Source organism: Columba livia, chromosome 23 (genome assembly GCF_036013475.1).
Source record: "Columba livia isolate bColLiv1 breed racing homer chromosome 23, bColLiv1.pat.W.v2, whole genome shotgun sequence".
In the NCBI taxonomy this organism is placed as follows: domain Eukaryota; kingdom Metazoa; phylum Chordata; class Aves; order Columbiformes; family Columbidae; genus Columba; species Columba livia.
In genome coordinates this window covers 472763-491388 of record NC_088624.1, presented here as the reverse complement: position 1 = coordinate 491388, position 18626 = coordinate 472763, and the positions used below count along the sequence as shown (strand labels likewise).

Genomic DNA, 18626 nt, shown 5'->3' with positions numbered 1-18626 from the left:
GAGACTCGCACGCAGTAAGCACAGAGACCAGTCTGACTCCTTTAACAGGATGAAAAGGGTAAAGCTAGCACCACCAGCACCTAAACACACTGGACATCTACAGTCCATGTCGCCAGCTGGGCACTCACCGACACGCTGTTGTTTGGCCAAAGGACGGAGGGGACGTGGAGACAACAGAGGCCGCCGTGTCTGCAAAGCGCTTTTAAAACGGAGGGACTGGAAACCCCATAACTACCCAGAGAATTGCTGCACCAGCCCTGTCTGTTAACAGCGGAACAGCCTCCTCGCTGCGAGCCGTGAACAGCGTTGGTGTGACTGTACCACCACCGGCTCCGCCGCAGCCCCCGCGCAACCGCCGCACAACCGCCACCGCGCAACCGCCCCCGCGCAACCGCCCCCGGCTCCGCCGCAGCCCCCGCGCAACCGCCGCACAACCGCCACCGCGCAACTGCCACCGCCCCCGCGCAACCGCCACCGCGCAACCGCCACCGCCCCCGCGCAACCACCACCGGCTCCAACGCAGCCCCCGCGCAACCGCCACACAACCGCCACCGGCTCCACCACTGCCCCCGCGCAACTGCCCCCGCGCAACCGCCACCGGCTCCGCAACCGCCCCCGCGCAACCGCCACCGGCTCCGCAACCGCCCCCGCGCAACCGCCACCACGCAACCGCCACCGCCCCCGCACAACCACCACCGGCTCTGCCACAGCGCAGCCGCCACCGGCTCCAACACAGCCCCTGTGCAACCGCCACCGTCCCCGCGCAAGTGCCAGCACGTTGACCAGAGCCAGTGGACGTTGTTTTACCATTCAAGGACTTACATAACAAAAATCACACACAGCGTTATCTGCTACAGGCTGGAAAAAAGGCCAGGAATGGTGCATTTGATTGTGTCAGCTGGGACAATTTAAACCACTCCACGAAGTTCATAAAAAAATCCCAAGTAAAATAACGAATACTCAGTTTTCCACTATTAATTATACTTACTTGGATGGAGTTTGAGGTATGGCGTTCTCTGAACACTTTCACCAAACACCTCATATCACTCGTGCCATTTAATAGAGGGAAACGGGATCTAAAACTTTCCCAATAACCACATGGAGTTCTTTAAACGCATAAGAAAACACCTTTAAATTTGACATTTTGCTTTCTTCATGTGGAATTTTACAGTAAAAATGTAACTCTACAATTAATTTTGCTGCTGTAGCACGCATTTTGAAATAGTTACTCCTCAGGCAGTGAGATTAAAGAGGGATAAAGCTCTAATTTCCACCTCCCCACATTTCCGCAGAGCAATCCATGAAAACGCTCCGCCGGGCACACAACGCCGCAATTCACATACTTGATAGCGAAGGCAAACTTTTCCATCAGTGCTCTCGGGCTTTTATTCGGCCAAAAGCAGCAAACAAAGCCCAGCGCAGCTGAAAACAACGCCATAAGCTGAGCTTAAGAACGCTGTGCTTTTTGGGTTGTGAGACGCTTCAAGGACTGTGTCGCAGCACGGTCCAAAGACTGTAGGTTACAATCCAGACTAAATACCTCCACCAGTCCCTTTCACACCCCAAACAAAGAACAGTCGCCCCCTCTCACACAACTCCTCCCGTGTTTTGGGTTCAGTCACCTTCAACCCGATTCCCACGAGGATTTGCGCCCGCTTACCTCCAATTCCTTATCACTCAGGGAGCCCACGCTGCACAAGCTCTGGTTGGAAGACTCGCTATTTAACGGACCCTAGTGAAAAAGGAGCAAAAGACCGTCAGAAACAACTTCCATCCAAGGCACGTCCTATCAAACATGGCATCTCCGGGCTAACTACGCTGCCCTGTGTCCCGCGGGTACGGCAGCGACGCGGGACAAACACCCGGAGCACGCGATGGGGCACGACAAAATTCACAAGAGGTTTGGAGCGAGATAAAAGCTGGACTGCCCGCTGGAGAGTGTCTTCTGCATCGACGTATACCCGAACGGCCCGTTTAACCACGTCCACAGAGCAGCCACCGCAGTACGTGTACCAGTCGAAGACAACTGGTCTAAGAAACAAAGCTTGTGATCCGTTGAGCAGCAGCAGCTCTGAGCTCGGCTCTTCGGGCGAGCATCTGCCTGAGCCCGGGCTAAAGACTCAGGGGCGTCCTGCATCTGGCGAGGCAGCGATGACCGCTATCGGCTGCTGGCAGTACCGCTGGGTTTGCTTTAAAAGCCTCAGATTTATGCTTTTAACACTGAGAAAGTGAACGAGCAGAAGTTGTGTTACCAATTGGCACCCGTAAGACCACCTTTCCCACGGGGCCGTTCCACGGGCCCCGGGCTGAGCTCCACCAAGCACGGCTCCAGCCAGGCTGACGCAGCGACTCCAGAGGCTGGAAGCGCGCGGGTGCCCACACGAGCCCGCCGGCGCCTCCACGGGCTCCGCCGGACACGCGTCTGCGTTTTCACCTATCCAAGCGCTTCTGAAAACTCCTTTCTAAAAATCTGTCTCAAAACAGGTTTGAAAAGGAAAGAAAAGTGAATCACGGGAAGTCCCTGTGTCTTAGCCCAGTGCTCCAGAGCATCCTCCCACGGACCTAGCTTCAGAAACCTAGACAAATGCGACCAAGATACAGAAACAGGATTCACAATTACTGATGGAATGCATTACCAGGAAGAATGACACGATAAAGCTATTTCTCCATTAATAACCTGCCAGCATCTTTTCCCAAAGATTCATTCTATTTTAGCATTCTTATTTTTGCAGTACCCACTGCCCACCAGTCAAGCTCAGCAAAGCCAGTTCTCGTTATGTGCTTAGCAGAAGCCTCATGGGAAGGGTGGGGGAGAAGCCTTAAGGGCGCAGAGAAGCCCCAGAGTAGATTATTTTTGAGGGTGGCTTAAAATGTATTTGCCTTCTAAACAAAGAGGCAAGCTGCCCAGCACTCGGCACGGCGGCTCACAGACCTTACAGGTACAGCTCTGTTGTGAGGGATTTATTCCTTGGGCAACAGAACTTCACGTAAGTGCCAACACCAACCTCAGCTACGTCCACATGAAGGCCCCGTTGATTAAAAAGTGTAATATCTCATGGCGAGTGGCAGCAGCAAGCATGTATTTTCAGCCATGTAAGAGCTTGTTTGTAAACTGCCCTCTAAACCCCTTCGCTTCCGCTCAGGAGCTCCAGCGCCCAAGACACCGCGTCTGCGCAGCAGCATCCCCGCAGACGGGCACCCGCTGCTCTCGGACGGACAGACGGACAGGCTGGGTCCTGACGCGGTGAAGATGGAAGCAGAACTTGTTGCCACGTTTGCCTGAGTCTCGCTGCCTCCACTTTGCACGTGGAGAGCAAACGACGGGGCAGCTGCTCCCCAGCTGCCGCATGCCAGCTCCGCAGGAACCGCGTCTGAGGAAGGGCCAATGTTTCAGCAACGACCCGTACTGCAGGGTAACCCGGAGAAACAAACTGGTGAGGCACCTACACATAGAAACAGCCCCACGACTTTCTGCAGAAACACAAGCTCATCCTCTCCAGGACAAAAACCCCACTCAGTCTGCAACCGAATGTGAAGTTCTGGCATGCAAACCACTGAGAAACGCCCGGTACAAAATCCACAAGGTCTCTCTTACCCCCAGCACCACAGTGACCTGCACCAACCATTCCATGTGGCAAATGTACAGCTCTGGCAGTCGGAATCAAACCCTTTTTTTGCATCAAAAGAGCAACTCGGTTCTTATCACAGATTCTTGAAGAGCAAAAGACCTACTTTCCCTTTCCTTTAAAACCTCCTGTAGAAACTACACTGACAAAATTGTCCAATTGAACCCAACACAGCGGTAGAAAAGGCACTAAGTACTGAGTTACAGAAGCAGAGAAGCGCAGCCCGTCAGACGTCTGTACGGTTCGCTGCCGCGTGCACTGATCCTGTCCATTCAGAATCCATTATGGGAGGGTGAGTTCGGACCCACTTGCACGGCACGAGCTCTCCTCTTCCCACGCTGCTCACGGTCGAGGATTCGGTCCGTCTTACGGGCGAGGAGCCGAGGCGTCCTGTTCACGCCAAAGCTGGAGAAAAGCCTCGTTTCGAGGTGTCCCAACTGGAGCACACAAAGCGCTCAGAACGCGCTGTGCCTGCAGCGGCAGAGCTGCAGTGCCCAGCATGCCGAAGGAACGTGGCCCAGGGCTCGGCTGCACCTCTGCTCACGCAGCTACGTGAGGGAGAAGAAAGGCACGGTCTCCTGTCATCCAGCTACATCTCTAGTTTCACACATAACTTCACGTTATCAACTGCTTATAGCAAGAGGTTTAGACAACGGATGTAAGGAACCACACACCCGAGCATCTCCCCCTGAACTGTGAGCGTGTGTGTAAAAAACCCTTCAAATTTGTGTTTTATCATTCCTGCCTGTTTATATTTAACTCAGTAACTGACATGGGATAAATGTGCAGTACTTAATTTAGCATAAGTGGTCATGGCACTAAAGGAATTAAAGGAACCAACCTGAATTTTGGAAAAAAACCCCAGCATGGCACAGCACTTCAACCCCAGAACATTGCTGGGGAAGCAGGAACAGGGAATAACCAACGCGACAGTTTCACACAGGAAGGGCTAACAAGCTTGGCTCCTGAAGAGTCACCTGCACTGGCACCTGGCTTTCCTAGCACAGGCTGCCTTGGGACAACGCTGCACTCCCCGGTATCGCCCACCGCCCCCTGCACCCTGCACACAGACCAGTGATGGGGCTCCGCAAACATCCAAACCACGCGGGTCATCTGAAACAAGCTACTGCTGTCTGGAGTGTTTACCCGGAGGACAAGCACAAGAACAGCACACACTTCCTCCTCCGCAAGGAATGTCTGAGATAAGCCGGCGTGCTCTTTTCCCTCGTGATTCACCTCTCAAGCGCTGCTTCCGAGTCCGCGAGCTACCTGCGCGCAGCACGGCCTCCGTGTCGAGACGCGGATGCAGCAATAGCAGGCGCTTTCGAGCCTCCTACTCTAAGGCAGGAATTCAAAACCTGTCCCCTCACATGAGATGGTTAGTCACCCCTCCCTTCGCAAGAGCCCTGGGAAGGCCGCAAATGCGGCACAATGGCTGGAGCTTCAATAGAAACAACTCAGCCCAATAACAGCTCCCATTATCTTCCACAGCAAAGCTAATCTGCCTCAGCCCGCCCTCACCCGCCTCCTCGTCACACCTCGTGTGACGCTGCGCGTCCTCGGCCTCTCCCGTCTCCCAAAAGCGACTCCTCAGGCGCGTCCGCAACTCGTACGTTGGGCAGTTTCCGTTCTGTGCTCCGACCCCTCGTGCTGACGGGGCTCTAGAACTGCTGCCCAGCTGGAGCCTCCAGCGCGGACTCACAGCAACGTGCATGGCAAAATCCTCCTGCTAACTCGACGGCGGAGACGTGCGTCATTACTCAAGCCAAGGCAACCCGGGTTCTTCTGGATTCTGCACTAAATCAGGAGATTCCAAAGGGAAACAGCCAATCCTCATTTCCACTAAGTTAGTGCTGACTCCACGCAGGCTTACAGCAAACTGAAATGCTCGAATGCTTTCCAGTTACTCTGGTCCAGCACTACTGTGTAAGAGAGGTTTAATTAACATCTTATTTCAAGCATCGCATAAGTGTGAAAATTACAGCCTGCTTCTTAATTGGGCTTTTAGAAAAACTCCGTATTACAGGCAAGAATGAAGGCGCCGAACCACCTTTGTCTGTTTGCCGTGGGAAGTTAACCCGCCATCAGGTGTTCACAGGTAACCGCCGCTGCATCAGGCGGGTAAGCAGATGGACAACAGCATTTGCTTGGCGTCCATTGTGCCTCAGGAGTTCTCCCAGGGCGAAAAACCAGTATTTTCATTTTACCGATGGCAACCTGGGCAGAGGGGTCGCGCAGTTCACCCCAACCCTCAGAACCGAGATCCGACAGATACTTGTGGGCGCTGGTAGCCAGACAACACATTTGAAATAAGTGATGTTGCACACAAAAGCATCCAAGCAATGTTCAAGTATCTGGCACAAAGTCCTGGCACGTGCTGTGGTCGCTGATAGAGTCAATTCGGAGTCTCAAAACCGCCGTAAGTAGGTGTTCCGGAGGCACGGGCGCCTGGGAAGCAGCACGGCGCCGCGTCCCTCCCTGACCGCTCCCCAGCACGAACCCTGGGCGTGGAAACGCTGCTGCCAGAGATGCGGCTAAGCAGACCGCACACCCGGCCGCTGCGGAACGGACCAAGACTGCCAGGAGGACAGAGAAAGGGTAGAAACCAAAATAATACAAGTAAATGGTGCTCTTTTCTATGAGCGATTCTATTTTTGGAGGCAGATGTTCTGCAGCAAAAGCGACACTCTTCAGGTTATTTTTACTTCCCTGTTTACGCTGCCTCAAAGACGGAGGAAAGGGAGCACTGGCTACCACCAAGGCAAACAATTTCAACTCCAGCACAGGCTCTGGGTCTGCGAGGTTCCCACAGCACCCCGAAGAAACGCTTCAGCCTTTGCGGTTCAGCTAAAGGGACGCGCACACCTCAGCCTGAAGGTCGTGAAAAGACCAAACGTGCAGAAGACACGTGTGCTGCCGCCATGAGCCGCCCTGGCCGAGCCACGTGCAAACACCACAGCCACCTGCCTCAATTCTTAGCCAGAAAACTGTGGAAACGACACAAATACCCGCCTGGTATCTCCAAGTGAGCACCCAGATAGGGGAAGGGAGGCAGAAAATAAAAGCAGACCAAATTCCACAGTGTTATCCAGAGAAACGAACTACATCTTGTTTTCTGTGCCTCCTGACCCAAGGAACACGTCTGAGATAAGTCACAATAATGCCCCAAGTGAACACGCTCACATTTCCCCTCGCAAGTAAACACGAACAGGAGCTAAATAAGCAGCAATACTGGTTGGTGTCAGATAGTCATGTGTTAATTCGAGGATTTGCTTTGTGAATTTGGGGAAAAATGGCACTTCACCATATGGCGAGAACAGACATCTAAAGCGTCGCTGGCTTTTTGAAGCTATTTAGTGACCTGGATGAACCACATGAGTGTAACAGTTGCCTAGAAACACTCCTTGCTCATCATTCGATTCCATGTATTAACGCCGAGCTTCTAGAGAAATATCTTCTCCAGCCATCAAGCGAGATAATTCGTCACAGGCTCGCGAGAGAATCCGGGCGCTTGGGCGTGCGAGGCGCCGCGGTCGCCGGGCTGGGCCGCCGCTGCCGCAGGAGCTGGAGCACAGCCGCCCCCAAAGGGTTCAGGACTCCTGTCCTCTCCTGCAGCTACTGGAAAGCTCTTCCAGAACCCCAGGACTCCGATGGCGAGGAGCCTCTTCTTTTCTAGTTTCCAGCCTAAAAATGTATTCTAGATGAGCTCAGTCTCATTCATTCCTCAGAGACACGTACAGTTGTTCTTTACTTGCAAACATGCGGGGAAACGGGCTCTAAAGCTGCAGTTGTGCTAAGGATGTAAATTAGCGCACGAGTTTTCTGCGGGTCCAAAATACACCCTGTATTTTTCACCATGAAAGCAACCTGCCCCAAGACACGCAGCGACGGGCCGGCCCGCGGCCGGCAGGAAGCGCAGTCACAACCGCTGCGCCTTCACCCAATAGCAGCGCACCCAGGATGACATTTCTTCCTTTTATGCAATAAACGGCAACAGAACACCTTCCATCGCAGGAGGATGCGCCGGGCCCAGCCCCGCTAGATGGCGCGAGCCCTGCGCAGCCTGCCCCCGGCACCGGAGCGCCGAACGGCCTGTGGGACCGCACCAACCCCACCGCAGCTTTCCCAAACCTTCCCTTTGAGACAGCGGCAGCGACCGACCCACGCCAGCGCGGAGCTCGGCGGACCGAGCCCTGGGGGGCAGGGAGGGGCCGTGAGGCACCAACCTGGGAGGGAGTGCGGCAGCTGAGATTAATATTGCACCCGAGATGTGCTGCGGCATAGCAGCGCCACGCTAGTTCACACCAGGGGTTGCCTGACCTACTGCAAATTAGCAAGTATGCAACGAAACAAACACTGTAACGCGCTTCGGTTTACTGACCAATACAAAGGAACCGCCGTGCTGCGGAACAGCAGCTAGAACTGAAATCCAGTAGCTTTGCTCCGAGAAATGAGACTTTTCTACTTGGACAGGAAGAAAAATGAGTTTTCAATATTCACCCTACAGAGAAGGCGCCTGTACTGAAAACATAATTCAGACTTGCTTTCTGGTGTCTTTGAAAGGTCACTCCTGTAAAAGGAATAGTTTCGCACATTCTTTGCGAGCACTGGGCCTGCTGGCCCATAGAACACACTTTGTAAAGCGCCGAGGTGCCCGCGCTTCCAGGTCTCAGCTGCTCTAGGAAGGTGTTCGGCCTTATCTGTACCGGCACAGCTGAAGATGTTAAGGTGACCCACATGGGGGAAAGGCGAGAAACAGATAAAAAGTACATAAAGAGTTGTAATGTTGTATAAAACAAGATTTACAAGATCGTAAATACATTATGTAGCGTGAACTTTTACGTCAGTAGAGGCCTTAGGATTAGAAAAAAGTCTGAAAAGTGGGGGAAAAAGATCGAAAACCCCAGAATCTCTCTTTGGTAATTGGAATTGTTACCCATTAACAGCTTGTAGTGTTAATCCTCCTTACTGCACCACCTTACAGCTGCACATTTCACCCACGCTCCCTTCCAAGACTTGGCCTTATTTGAGTCCTGAGTGAAGTACAGATCAGAAAGAGGAGAACCTCAAATGAAACCCTTTGCCAAGTTCTGATTCGCTTTGAATTCTGCTAAGAAACGCAGCACCTACAAAGTCACGTCAGGGAACAGAGAAGTGCCCTGACAGTTTCTTCCCAAAATAATTCTACGAGGTTTTCGAAAACTACCTGGCAGTGCTACACTGTCCTACCATCCACCTTGATGGTGTCCAGACCTCGGTGTCTTCCTCTAGAGTGAACTCTCGTCACTGACCTGCTTTAAGACGAGTCCGCCACCGTTTCATTGCTCTGAGAACAGCCGTTGACACGACCAAAACCATCTGGAGCAGCAGCAGCCTAACGTGAGCAACCACACAACGTTACGACTCGAGCTCCTGCCTCAAGAAAGGCGGCGACTGAGCAGTTACGAAGTTGTCCGTGAGGACAAAGATGGGGTTTACCAGCAGGTTGTGGAGCACAGACACGGGGGAGCTTACCTCCAAACGCTCTTCTCTTTGTGCGTGTGTTCTACGGGACCCAGTACACAACTTTAGCACCTTGCACTCGCAAAGGACTGAACAAATTCCTGAACATATTGAGTCTGGTTACATGTATCAAGCACAGTGAACTTGAAACTGTATCCAACAAGTGCCTAAATTCAGTTCCCAAACGCACACTCTGCGAAAGGAGAGTTGATGAGATTCCCGCTTCCAAAGTCAAAGTGGTTATGGGCTTTTTGGGGTGCACAAGCTGCCATAAGATGGAGCAACTCCCTAAGAATGTAATTAGAAGCCAAAATCTTCTGCAAAGCAAAACATCTGCTTGGAGAGATCCCATTTTCATTCCTCTTAAACACACTTCAAGCAAACGAGCGGTCAAAACACAAGTATGGATACCGAACGTTCCTGCGCAGGCAGGACCGGCACGGCCGGCGCAGCGCGGGACGCACGCGCCGCGGCGCCGGCAGCGGAGGAGCCCACTCACCTTCGCGACCCCGACCCCGGTGAAGCGGGCCTCCAGCAGCTCCTGCCGGCGCGGGTCCAGGCTGTGCAGTTCTTCCATCATTTCTGCTGCTGAGGGACAACAACACTGCGATTATGCAAAGCAAAGGAGAGATGTCATATCCTGAGCCTCCAAAGGGCCTGATCTGCAGCGTAAGCTTGTTCTTGCAAGAGAAATGCAAGATGACCGTGCAATAATAACATGACTTTGCCACCACGTTACTGCATTTAAACCATCGCCCTGCTGGAGTTTCCTCTTCTATCTGTTGCACGAGCCATTTCACAATCTCTAGACCCAAGAAACCAATTATGTCACATTCTCCCACTGGATGCTCTTTGCTAAGGGAAACATGGGGCCAGACTCTTACAGCCAAAAGCTCAGAGCTTTTCATCCGCGCTGCACCACTACGGAAAGAAAAAAGCAATGGTTTTTACCCCATAATTTATTTTTGGCCAATCCCGGACATACCAGATCTGCCCGAACTCCCGACTGCACTGACAGCAGCGCTGGTTCTTCCAAGCGCAGAGAGAGATTAGAACATAAGAAGAAAATAATGCTTGTTTAAACCTTCCACTTTGCAGAGTAAAGCACCAGACACACGCGGTTCAACGGCCGCTTCCGCAGACCGGGTGCACCGGGCACCCCCGGCGCCCCAACACGACGGATGCTGCGACTCAAGGGTTAACGCAGCACCAACCGGCACAGCTGTGCAAACAGGTTACAGATCTGGAAACACGCAATTCGAACACTGAACTGCGAGAAAATGGGGCAGATTTCGACGTTCATCATAACCGTGAATCGCATCCTCCTAGCCGCGCCAATCCAGTTCATCTCCAGAAACGCCTGTTCCAGTTTCATTTTCTGGACTAAGGCAGGAAAAAAAAAGGAGCCAGCAGATAAAGATTTGCTGTATAAAGAGCATACGAGCATACGCGACGAGGAAAGTTCCTGAAGGGCAGCAAGTGCCCTCTGGAACAGGCAGCACACAATTGTTCCTTTTATTAACTGTCCATTTTGTCCCTGCCGTTTCCTCCAAAGGCTGCAGAGCTGAGTTAGAGCGGGCAGAGGGAATCCATCCGGGGGCATCCACAACCGCTCTCCCGGAGCAGCAACGTGCCTCAGGAACGAATGGGATCCCAAATGCGGTTATTAGAGGACCCTGTCTCTACCACGGGCTTTGAGAGCCCAACAAAGCTCCCAGCCCGGTTCTCAGAACAGGAAATGTGGGCACGGAACGAGCCATGGTGAGGACGTGCAAGTGCTCCCAGGTCTGCGCCCAGGGCGGGACACAGCGCGACCACCCGGCGGGCACGGCGTCCCGGGCCGCGGCTCCGGGGAACAAGTGCGGAGCCCTCCCCAGCCCGGCGGCCAGGGCCTGCCCCGGGCCCCCATCCCCCGCTGCCCTTCCCCGCGCCTTCGGGCTGGTTTCAGCACCTCTCCCTTCCCTCCCTCCCGATGAAACAGGCACGCGTTTGAAAGGAAGCCGGTGAGCGAGCAGCCTTGCCCCGCTGCCAGCTGCTGCACCGCCTCGGCCTTGCCGCCTCCTCCTCGCCGGCACCCCGGGCAGCACCGCCTCAACTCCTAGGCCGGGGATTCACAGGCCGTGCCCACCTCCTCCAGCCTCCCTCCGCCGCCCCGCGGCCTCCGCGCTCCCCCGGGCCGGGCCGGGCCGATCCAGCGCCCCCGCCCCGCTCGTCCCCCCCGCCCGCGGAGCCTGCGCCGCTCCTGCCCCGGCGAGGCGGCACCCGCGGCCCAGGCCTCGCTCCCGCCGCCCCGGGCACAGGCCGCGGGCCCTTCCGCCGTGACCCCGGCCCGGCCCGGGGGAGCGCTGAGGAGCCCCCGCCCGCCCTCCCCGGCTCCACCGCGGCCCGGGGCCGCTGCCGGCCCCCCGCACCCCACCCGCGGCCCCGCCGCCCCGGGGCGGCCTCGGGCCCGGCGCCCAGAGGGAGGCGAGGGGGGTCCCCGCGCTTCCCCCGGCGGTTTTCTCTCTCTCTCACCTGGCGCTGCGGCTCCTCCTGCCGCCGCCCCGCCGCTGCTCCTCTCCCCTCCTGCCCGGGCCGAGCGCTCCCGGGGCACCGCTCGGATCCCGCCGCCGCCGGGGGCAGGAGCGGGAGGAGGAGGAGGAGGAGGAGGGAGGGAACCTGCTGCGGCGGCGGCAGCGGCGGCACGGGCGGGAGGGGGACGCCAGGGGCGGCTCCGCGGCCTCTCGTGAGCCAGGCACCGCCGCCGCTGCGGGCACCCGGGCTCCACGCGGGGGAGAAGGGCGGAGGGGAGGGGGCGGCAGCAGCAGGGCGGAGGGGGGCGGCGGGGTGGAAGGTGGGGGCTCGCTCCTCGCCCGGCTCCGGGGCGGGGAAGAGGATGAGAAAGGATGGCTAGGCCGCGGATCCCCGGCCTCGCGTAAGAAACCTCGCCCGGCCGGGGTGCGCGCAGGCCGGCGGCAGCCGCGAGGCCTCGCGGCAGGACAAAGGCCCGAGGGAGGGCTCGGCGGGCGGCGGCGACGCCTGGGCAGGTGGGGAGCCGAGCGCAGGGAGGGTGGGGGCACGGGGCTGCGGGCCCCCGGGGCTGGCCGGCGCGGGGCCGGGGGCGGTGGCGGTGGCGGGGCGCGGGCAGGTGCCGGGGCCGGTCTCCCCCCTCCCCGCGGCGCTGGGCCCGGCCCGGCCCGGATCGATTGGTGCAACACACACTAGTGAAAGCGCGCGGAGTCTCGCGAGATTTGCACGGCGGCGGGAGGGGCGGGGAGGGCAGGTCAGCGCGGGGGAAGGGGGGGGCAGGTCAGCGGGGGGGCGGGGCCTCGGGGGGCGGGGCCTGCGCGGAGGGAGGGGCTGGGGTGGGGGGACAGCAGGTACGAGGGGGGGTCAGGAGGGCCTGGGGGTCAGGGCAGGCCTGGGGGGGACAGGAGATTGGGGGGGGCAGAGGGTCAGGATGGACCATGGGGGTCAGGATGCCCATGGGGGTCTGGGGTGTGGACACATCTGGGGGTCAGGACAGGCCCGGGCGGGGACAGGAGATTTGGGGGGGCAGAGGGTCAGGATGCCCATGGGGGTCTGGGGTGTGGACAGGTCAGTGGGGGCTACAAGGACAAGGGGAGGCCAGGGCAGACCATGGGGCATTTAAACCCTCAGGGGAACAGAGGTTGACCTGACCCCCCTTCCCACGGTGTGCTTGCACTCCCCCAATTCTTCACCCCCTCTCCAGTCTCCATCTTCCAGAGCGTCGATCCCAAACCCGCATCTCCCCTGAGGGCGAGGGCACCCCACCCCCCCCAGACCACACCGCTGCCCTCCCTGGGGACCCCATGACACCCCCAGGTGTCGTGTTGCGGGCAGCCGCGACACTCACAAAAAAGCAAACAAAAAACAAAATAATAAAAACAAAAGCTCCTCCCGGCTGCCGAACGAGCGGTCGCATCGCGGTTCGTTCGCCCGGCTCCCGGCGGCGGGGGCAGAGCGCAGAACGGCGCTGCCCGCTCGGCTTCGGGCTGGATCGGCTTTCCGCAGAGCAAACAAGCGGGGGGGCGCTGAAAACATCTGCTGGGGAGGGAAGCGGCCGGGCCTGTGCGAGGGGAGGCAGGCGCGGCTCAGCCAGGGGAGGCAGGCGCGGATCAAGCGAGGGGAGGCAGGCGCGGATCAAGCGAGGGGAGGCAGGCGCGGATCAAGCGAGGGAGGCAGGCGCGGATCAAGCGAGGGGAGGCAGGCGCGGCTCAGCCAGGGGAGGCAGGCGCGGCTCAAGCGAGGGAGGCAGGCGCGGATCAAGCGAGGGAGGCAGGCGCGGATCAAGAGAGGGGAGGCAGGCGCGGATCAAGCGAGGGAGGCAGGCGCGGCTCAAGTGAGGGAGGCAGGCGCGGCTCAAGTGAGGGAGGCAGGCGCGGATCAAGAGAGGGGAGGCAGGCGCGGATCAAGCGAGGGAGGCAGGCGCGGATCAAGCGAGGGAGGCAGGCGCGGCTCAAGCGAGGGAGGCAGGCGCGGATCAAGCGAGGGAGGCAGGCGCGGATCAAGCGAGGGGAGGCAGGCGCGGATCAAGCGAGGGGAGCGGATGGAGGTTCCCGGAGCTCGAGAACAGAACGGCAGGGAACGGCGGGGGCGCCCGTCACCTCCGTGCTCCCAGCGTCGGGCGGTTCATGCGCGAACAGGGACCCCCCAGCTCGGCAAAAAGCGATGGTGCGGGAAGAGCCGGTGGAACAAACCTGACCCAAGGCGACAGGGAAAGGGGGAAAGTTGTGTTATTTTAAAATTGTTGATTTATCATACTCGGAGCTCGGCGTTGTTTGCTAACTCGGTGCTGCAAACGGCTTTCGAAGAGCTCGCGTGCTCTCGCTGTTTCCTGTGCTTTCATCTGGGTTTTAATTCTTTATTTTCAGTAGAGAGCCGCTCCAGTCCCAGCACATCTCAGCACAACCAGCGGCAGGAGTTTGTGAAATAAAGAAATAAATAAATAGCGCTTGTGTGCGTTTTGTTGTTTTGTTTTTTAAAGAAAAAACTCGCAGAGTAAATATTCCGCCGGGTAAACCACTCGCAGCCGTTCAGGGCAGCGCTACCGAGCACCGCTGGCAGTTGACGTTGGTCGGGGGGTATAAACTTCATTTGCGCGTCTGTCTGGTTTTGGGTGGAGGGATGAGAAGATCCGGGCGCTGTTAAAGCCAAAAGAGGGACCGATGTCTCGTACCCCCGGCTGTCCCGGCCCCCGCTGCCCCTGCGGACACCCCCACCTTTAAAGGGAGCAGTGCAGGAATCAGACACCAAACCACTCCATCTATTGCATCGGTTTTGTGTTTCAGGGTGGTGGGTGGGTCACTAATCTAATTGTCCTGCTTTTTGGAGGAAGCTCGACACGGCTCTTCCTCCTCTCCCACACATTGCCAGGCGCCACATCGCCATCAATCTTTTCCCATATTCTACCAAAAAAAAGACTACGGGGTTATAATTTCCCAACCGCGTTTTGCTCGGTATCACTTTCACCAAAAATCCGCGATCTTGCAGGTTTTCCTCCCACTTCGAGCAGCGATGGCCGGCTGTCCCGGCCGCTCCTCCCCTCCCACCGCGCCGGGCACCAGGTTCCCTCACCAGCCGTGGTCTCCACGGTAAAACCAGACTGATCGGCGACAAGACACATTTAGTTATGGAGTTACCACAATCCCCGCGGCTGGGACGCAGCAGAGAGGCTGCGGACTGCTGGGTTTTAATTCTTTTTTCTAAACAAGAAAAACCAAGTTATTAGAATGTGCTTCTGGCAAGAAAAGGTCGGTTTGTGACTTTCCGTTTTTGCAGGGAGATGTTTTCTAATTCAGAGTGGCTGGAATATGTAAATATTTAATCCTTCTGTAAAGGCAAGTTTTGGATTCAATTAAAGATTCTAATGTCAGCTTTGCACAGAATGGTTGGGGTTGGAATGGACCTCTGGAGACCACCCAGTCCAGACACTCCTCCCGAGAGCCTGTAAAGCAAAGCGTCAAAACTCAGACAACGCTCAAGGCTGGGAAACCAAGAGTCTGTCAATCTCTGCTTGACTTTCCCCACAGTGTTTCAATTTGTGAACAGTTTTAGTAGGTTTGACTTTCTGGCCCGGCAAGAGAAGAGAATATCTGGATCTCCAACAGTTCTCACGCAGGAAAACTCCTTCCAGCTCACACTTTAGTGAAACACGAGAACAATTCAATTTTCCTCCTTTTTCATTAACTTTCCAAGAGCCCCTGAGCTCTGGTCCTTCTAGAGGAGCAGGTTTGAGAGCTCCGAGCGTCGTACGTATTATCTCATTTACCGGGGGAACGCCAGCCCCCCCCCAGCCTTGTCTGCACGCTCCTCCCGTGCAGCATCCCGCTCCCCGCGCTAGCGCCGCCCCGTCCGCCCCCGTGGCAGCTCCTCTCCCCGCGTGGGTCTCCCGCATGTCAGCGACGTCCTTGGCACGTTGCTCTCGTCTCAAGAGCTGCTCGGCTGCCGCAGCCATTTTCTTTGCCACTGAACTCGACGCGAGCTCCCCGAGCGCTCCCTCGGCCGGCGCCAGCGCAAACCCTGCCTTCGCACCGCGGCTGCACTGCCGCGCCACTGCGCCAAAACGTGCTAAGATTTTACAGGTATTTTAAACCAGCGTGTAGCCAGACCTTTTTGTCTCGAATTTTGAAAAGATGGAATACCAGAAGTCAAGCTCCTCGTCTTTTTGATGTGTTCTTTGGTGACGTTCCTTTGCTTTCCTGGCTTGTGAAGCACTCAGCTACGTTTTTCCTGGCACTTCCGTACTGCCATTAGGTCTGAAAATGCACTGATATAATGCAACGAATACACAAACAAGAGCAGAGATCAGTCAGTGACAGCGGGACCCAGGAGCTGGGGACCTGCGAAAAGCATTGAAAACATCTGAGCATTTAAAATGTAAAAGCACCAGTGATCTCAAATCTGAAAAGTCTACAGCCATTGAGAAAAACCAAACCAAACCAAACCAAACCAAACCGACGCGTTCAGCACCCAAGGGGTTTCGGAAGGTTTTAGCTCTGTGGGATGATCTCACCTCCAGGTACCGCATCCAGAAGAGGCCAAGCCTTGTCTGCGAGCAGATTCTCTTGTCCTCAGAGCGACGGAGGGACGAGTCGCACGTGAAGGAGCGTTCACGTCTCACCCTTGCGTGGCCAGGGCAGGGCTCCCAGCGCAGCCTCTCCCCGCTGGGAACCTTAAAAGTGTCTCCGTTAAAAGGGTTTCCATTTGACTGGGACAAAGTTGGTACCTCAGCTGCTCAAAGATAAGGCGGCATCCCCAACTCCTTCCTGAGGCCATTGCTGAGGCCATTGCCATTGAGAGCCCCCGCCCTCCCGCACAAAGGAGTTTATCTGGGCGGCTGTTGCTGCCCCTCGCTCTGTCCACACCTCCAGGTACCCCAGGAGGGAGGCCCTGACACCCGAACCCAGGCGGGAAACATCCAGGTGGCTCGACCTGCACACCAGCAACGAGCCGAGCGCAACCTCGGAGCGTGTCCGGAACGCAGGGAGCGTGTCCTGCCGCGGGGACAAGGACGGCACAGCCGCCACGGCCGAAGAACCAAAACCCACTGGTCTTTATTCCACATCCACCCGAAACAATGCGATTCTCCTTTATGTGTCAGAAAACCCTTTCCTGTCCTCACTCGCTGCCGCTTTCCTCGAATACAAGAGGGAATTACGCTCGGCAGGATTTGCCTCCTGCTTCTCTTCCTCCTGCATAAAACGGGCATAATAACACCCTCACCTTACAGGGCTTCTGAAAGCCTCAATTAAACAAACCACTCTGAGATTTGTGTAAGAGGAAAATTAAATCAACATCCTATTGTAAAGCTGGAGTTACTGCATCCATATTTCCACACGTATATTCAGCCCCCGCGTGAACGCCTGTAAACACAGACCAACCCTCCTGCCGAGGCTCGTCTCAGTAGGGAAGAAGCCGCTTGAAGTTGAGGAAAAGCCAGATTTAGTTTTCCGTGCAGCCTTGATCGACCTCCTCACGTCCACATCGGCACTGAGCGCGGAAACAAACCCGTGCAGCTGGGCAACTAAGGACTGCGGGCGGCGCAGCCGCCCCGGGGCTGCTCCCCAGATGAGGGGACCCCATGCGCCCCGCGGCACTGCCCATTTCTGCACAGGGCAAAGAAACGGCCACAATCCCCCAGAACTCCCCAACTCCAATTAACATGAAGCCACGAGGGTCCTTTGGACTACATAATATAAAAACAACCTGAGTACAGCCGTCACACTCGCTTTCCACCCCAAAATCAAGTTGCTGTTCATGCTGGTGCTTGCAGTGAAGACTTTTTGAGGTTATCTAATACCAGGGAGAATATTCTAGGGCAGCAGGGTCTAAACTTCGCCAGGATGTTCCTCCTTCCTGGAAGGAGCCGCGGACCAGCGGGCTGGGAGCTGCGGGCAGCTGCTGACAGGTTAGACAGCCGCTGATCTCTGCCATCGATGCTTTCCAACCACAGCCACTCATCCAACTGCGGGTCAAAGACGCTGTTTGCGAGAGTAAGAGCCTTCCCTCCCATCCAGGAGTTTAAATTTAAAGGGGAGTCCATCACCTTCAAATAAATCATGTTTATAATTAAAACCATATTTTCCTGCGCTGCTTGCAAGCCTTTGGATGATTAATAGAGCATTTTTCAAATGACTTTAACGCACACTAACCATGCCGCTTGTTTACCCCAGTCAATAATCTTTCTTCCAGGGAGATCAAGCCGTCCCAGGAGGAGGTTTTCCTCCAGGGACCAGGAGGAAAAGAGCCCAAGGGAACTGCCTGTGGCACCGGTCACACATGGGAGGTGTCGCACTGAGAGCCACAGAGCTGGTGACGTGAGCCCCGTCACGTCGAACGCTCCCGGACTCCTTCTGCTAAGCCCGACTCTTTGCCTGGTTAAGAGGAGAAGACATGAGCTTGCTCAGCTCCCAGAGGCCTTGAGCTGTGTTTTGCCTAGACCCAGCCTGAGGTACCAACCTCGCCAGGGAACCAGACTTTGTAGGTTTAGCACGAGAAAACAGCAGCGGCTGCTCAGCTTCTGGGGTGGGTCAGAAGTCAAATGTGCTTAGAAAGAAAGAATCCTTACCTCCCGTTTCATCTGCAGGTGCTGGGAAGTCTCCAAGTCTTTAGAAAATACAGTAAGCAGGGAGACGTGGAAATCACGAACTGATCACACGCCCGGTAGAGAATATTGCTGCAGCCCCTTCCAGAGCTTTACAGGTCAGGCTGCTCCTGGTTTGACTCCCCAAGACTCCCGCAGCCTCTCCAAGGACGGCAACAACATTTCCTCATCGTCTTTCGCTTTCTCCCATTTCAAGACAGCAGTCCTTTCATAACCTACATGTCTCTCTAGTTGACAGTTATGCTTAGGCAACTGCAAGCTACAAATACAAGCGTCCAGCTAAGAAAATACACACGCTCTGTGTAGTATGAACTAAAACAAGGTAAGAGACATCCCTCCCTGAGAGATGCGAGCAGGAACCAGTGAAAATCACCATAACAGAAGAGGAAAGA

The 18626-nt window shown here is 56.1% G+C and overlaps 1 protein-coding gene across 4 annotated transcripts in view; it reads right to left on the bottom strand.

Annotated features, from left to right (window-relative positions):
* Nucleotides 1-11810, bottom strand: part of TLK2 (tousled like kinase 2) — a 35120-nt gene extending 23310 nt beyond the window's left edge. The window contains exons 1-3 of one of the 4 annotated variants that reach the window (XM_065039254.1): nt 11643-11810; nt 9628-9713; nt 1661-1732 (exon numbers count right to left, since the gene is read on the bottom strand). In XM_065039254.1, the coding sequence (XP_064895326.1) occupies nt 1661-1732; nt 9628-9708 (153 nt within the window). In that variant the 5' untranslated portion in view covers nt 9709-9713; nt 11643-11810. Of the gene's footprint in view, nt 1-128; nt 153-1660; nt 1733-9627; nt 9717-10113; nt 10253-11642 lie in introns of those variants that run through there. The other 3 variants (XM_065039253.1, XM_065039256.1, XM_065039257.1) reach the window with 3 other exon arrangements.
* Between the last annotated feature and the right edge of the window lie 6816 nt (nt 11811-18626).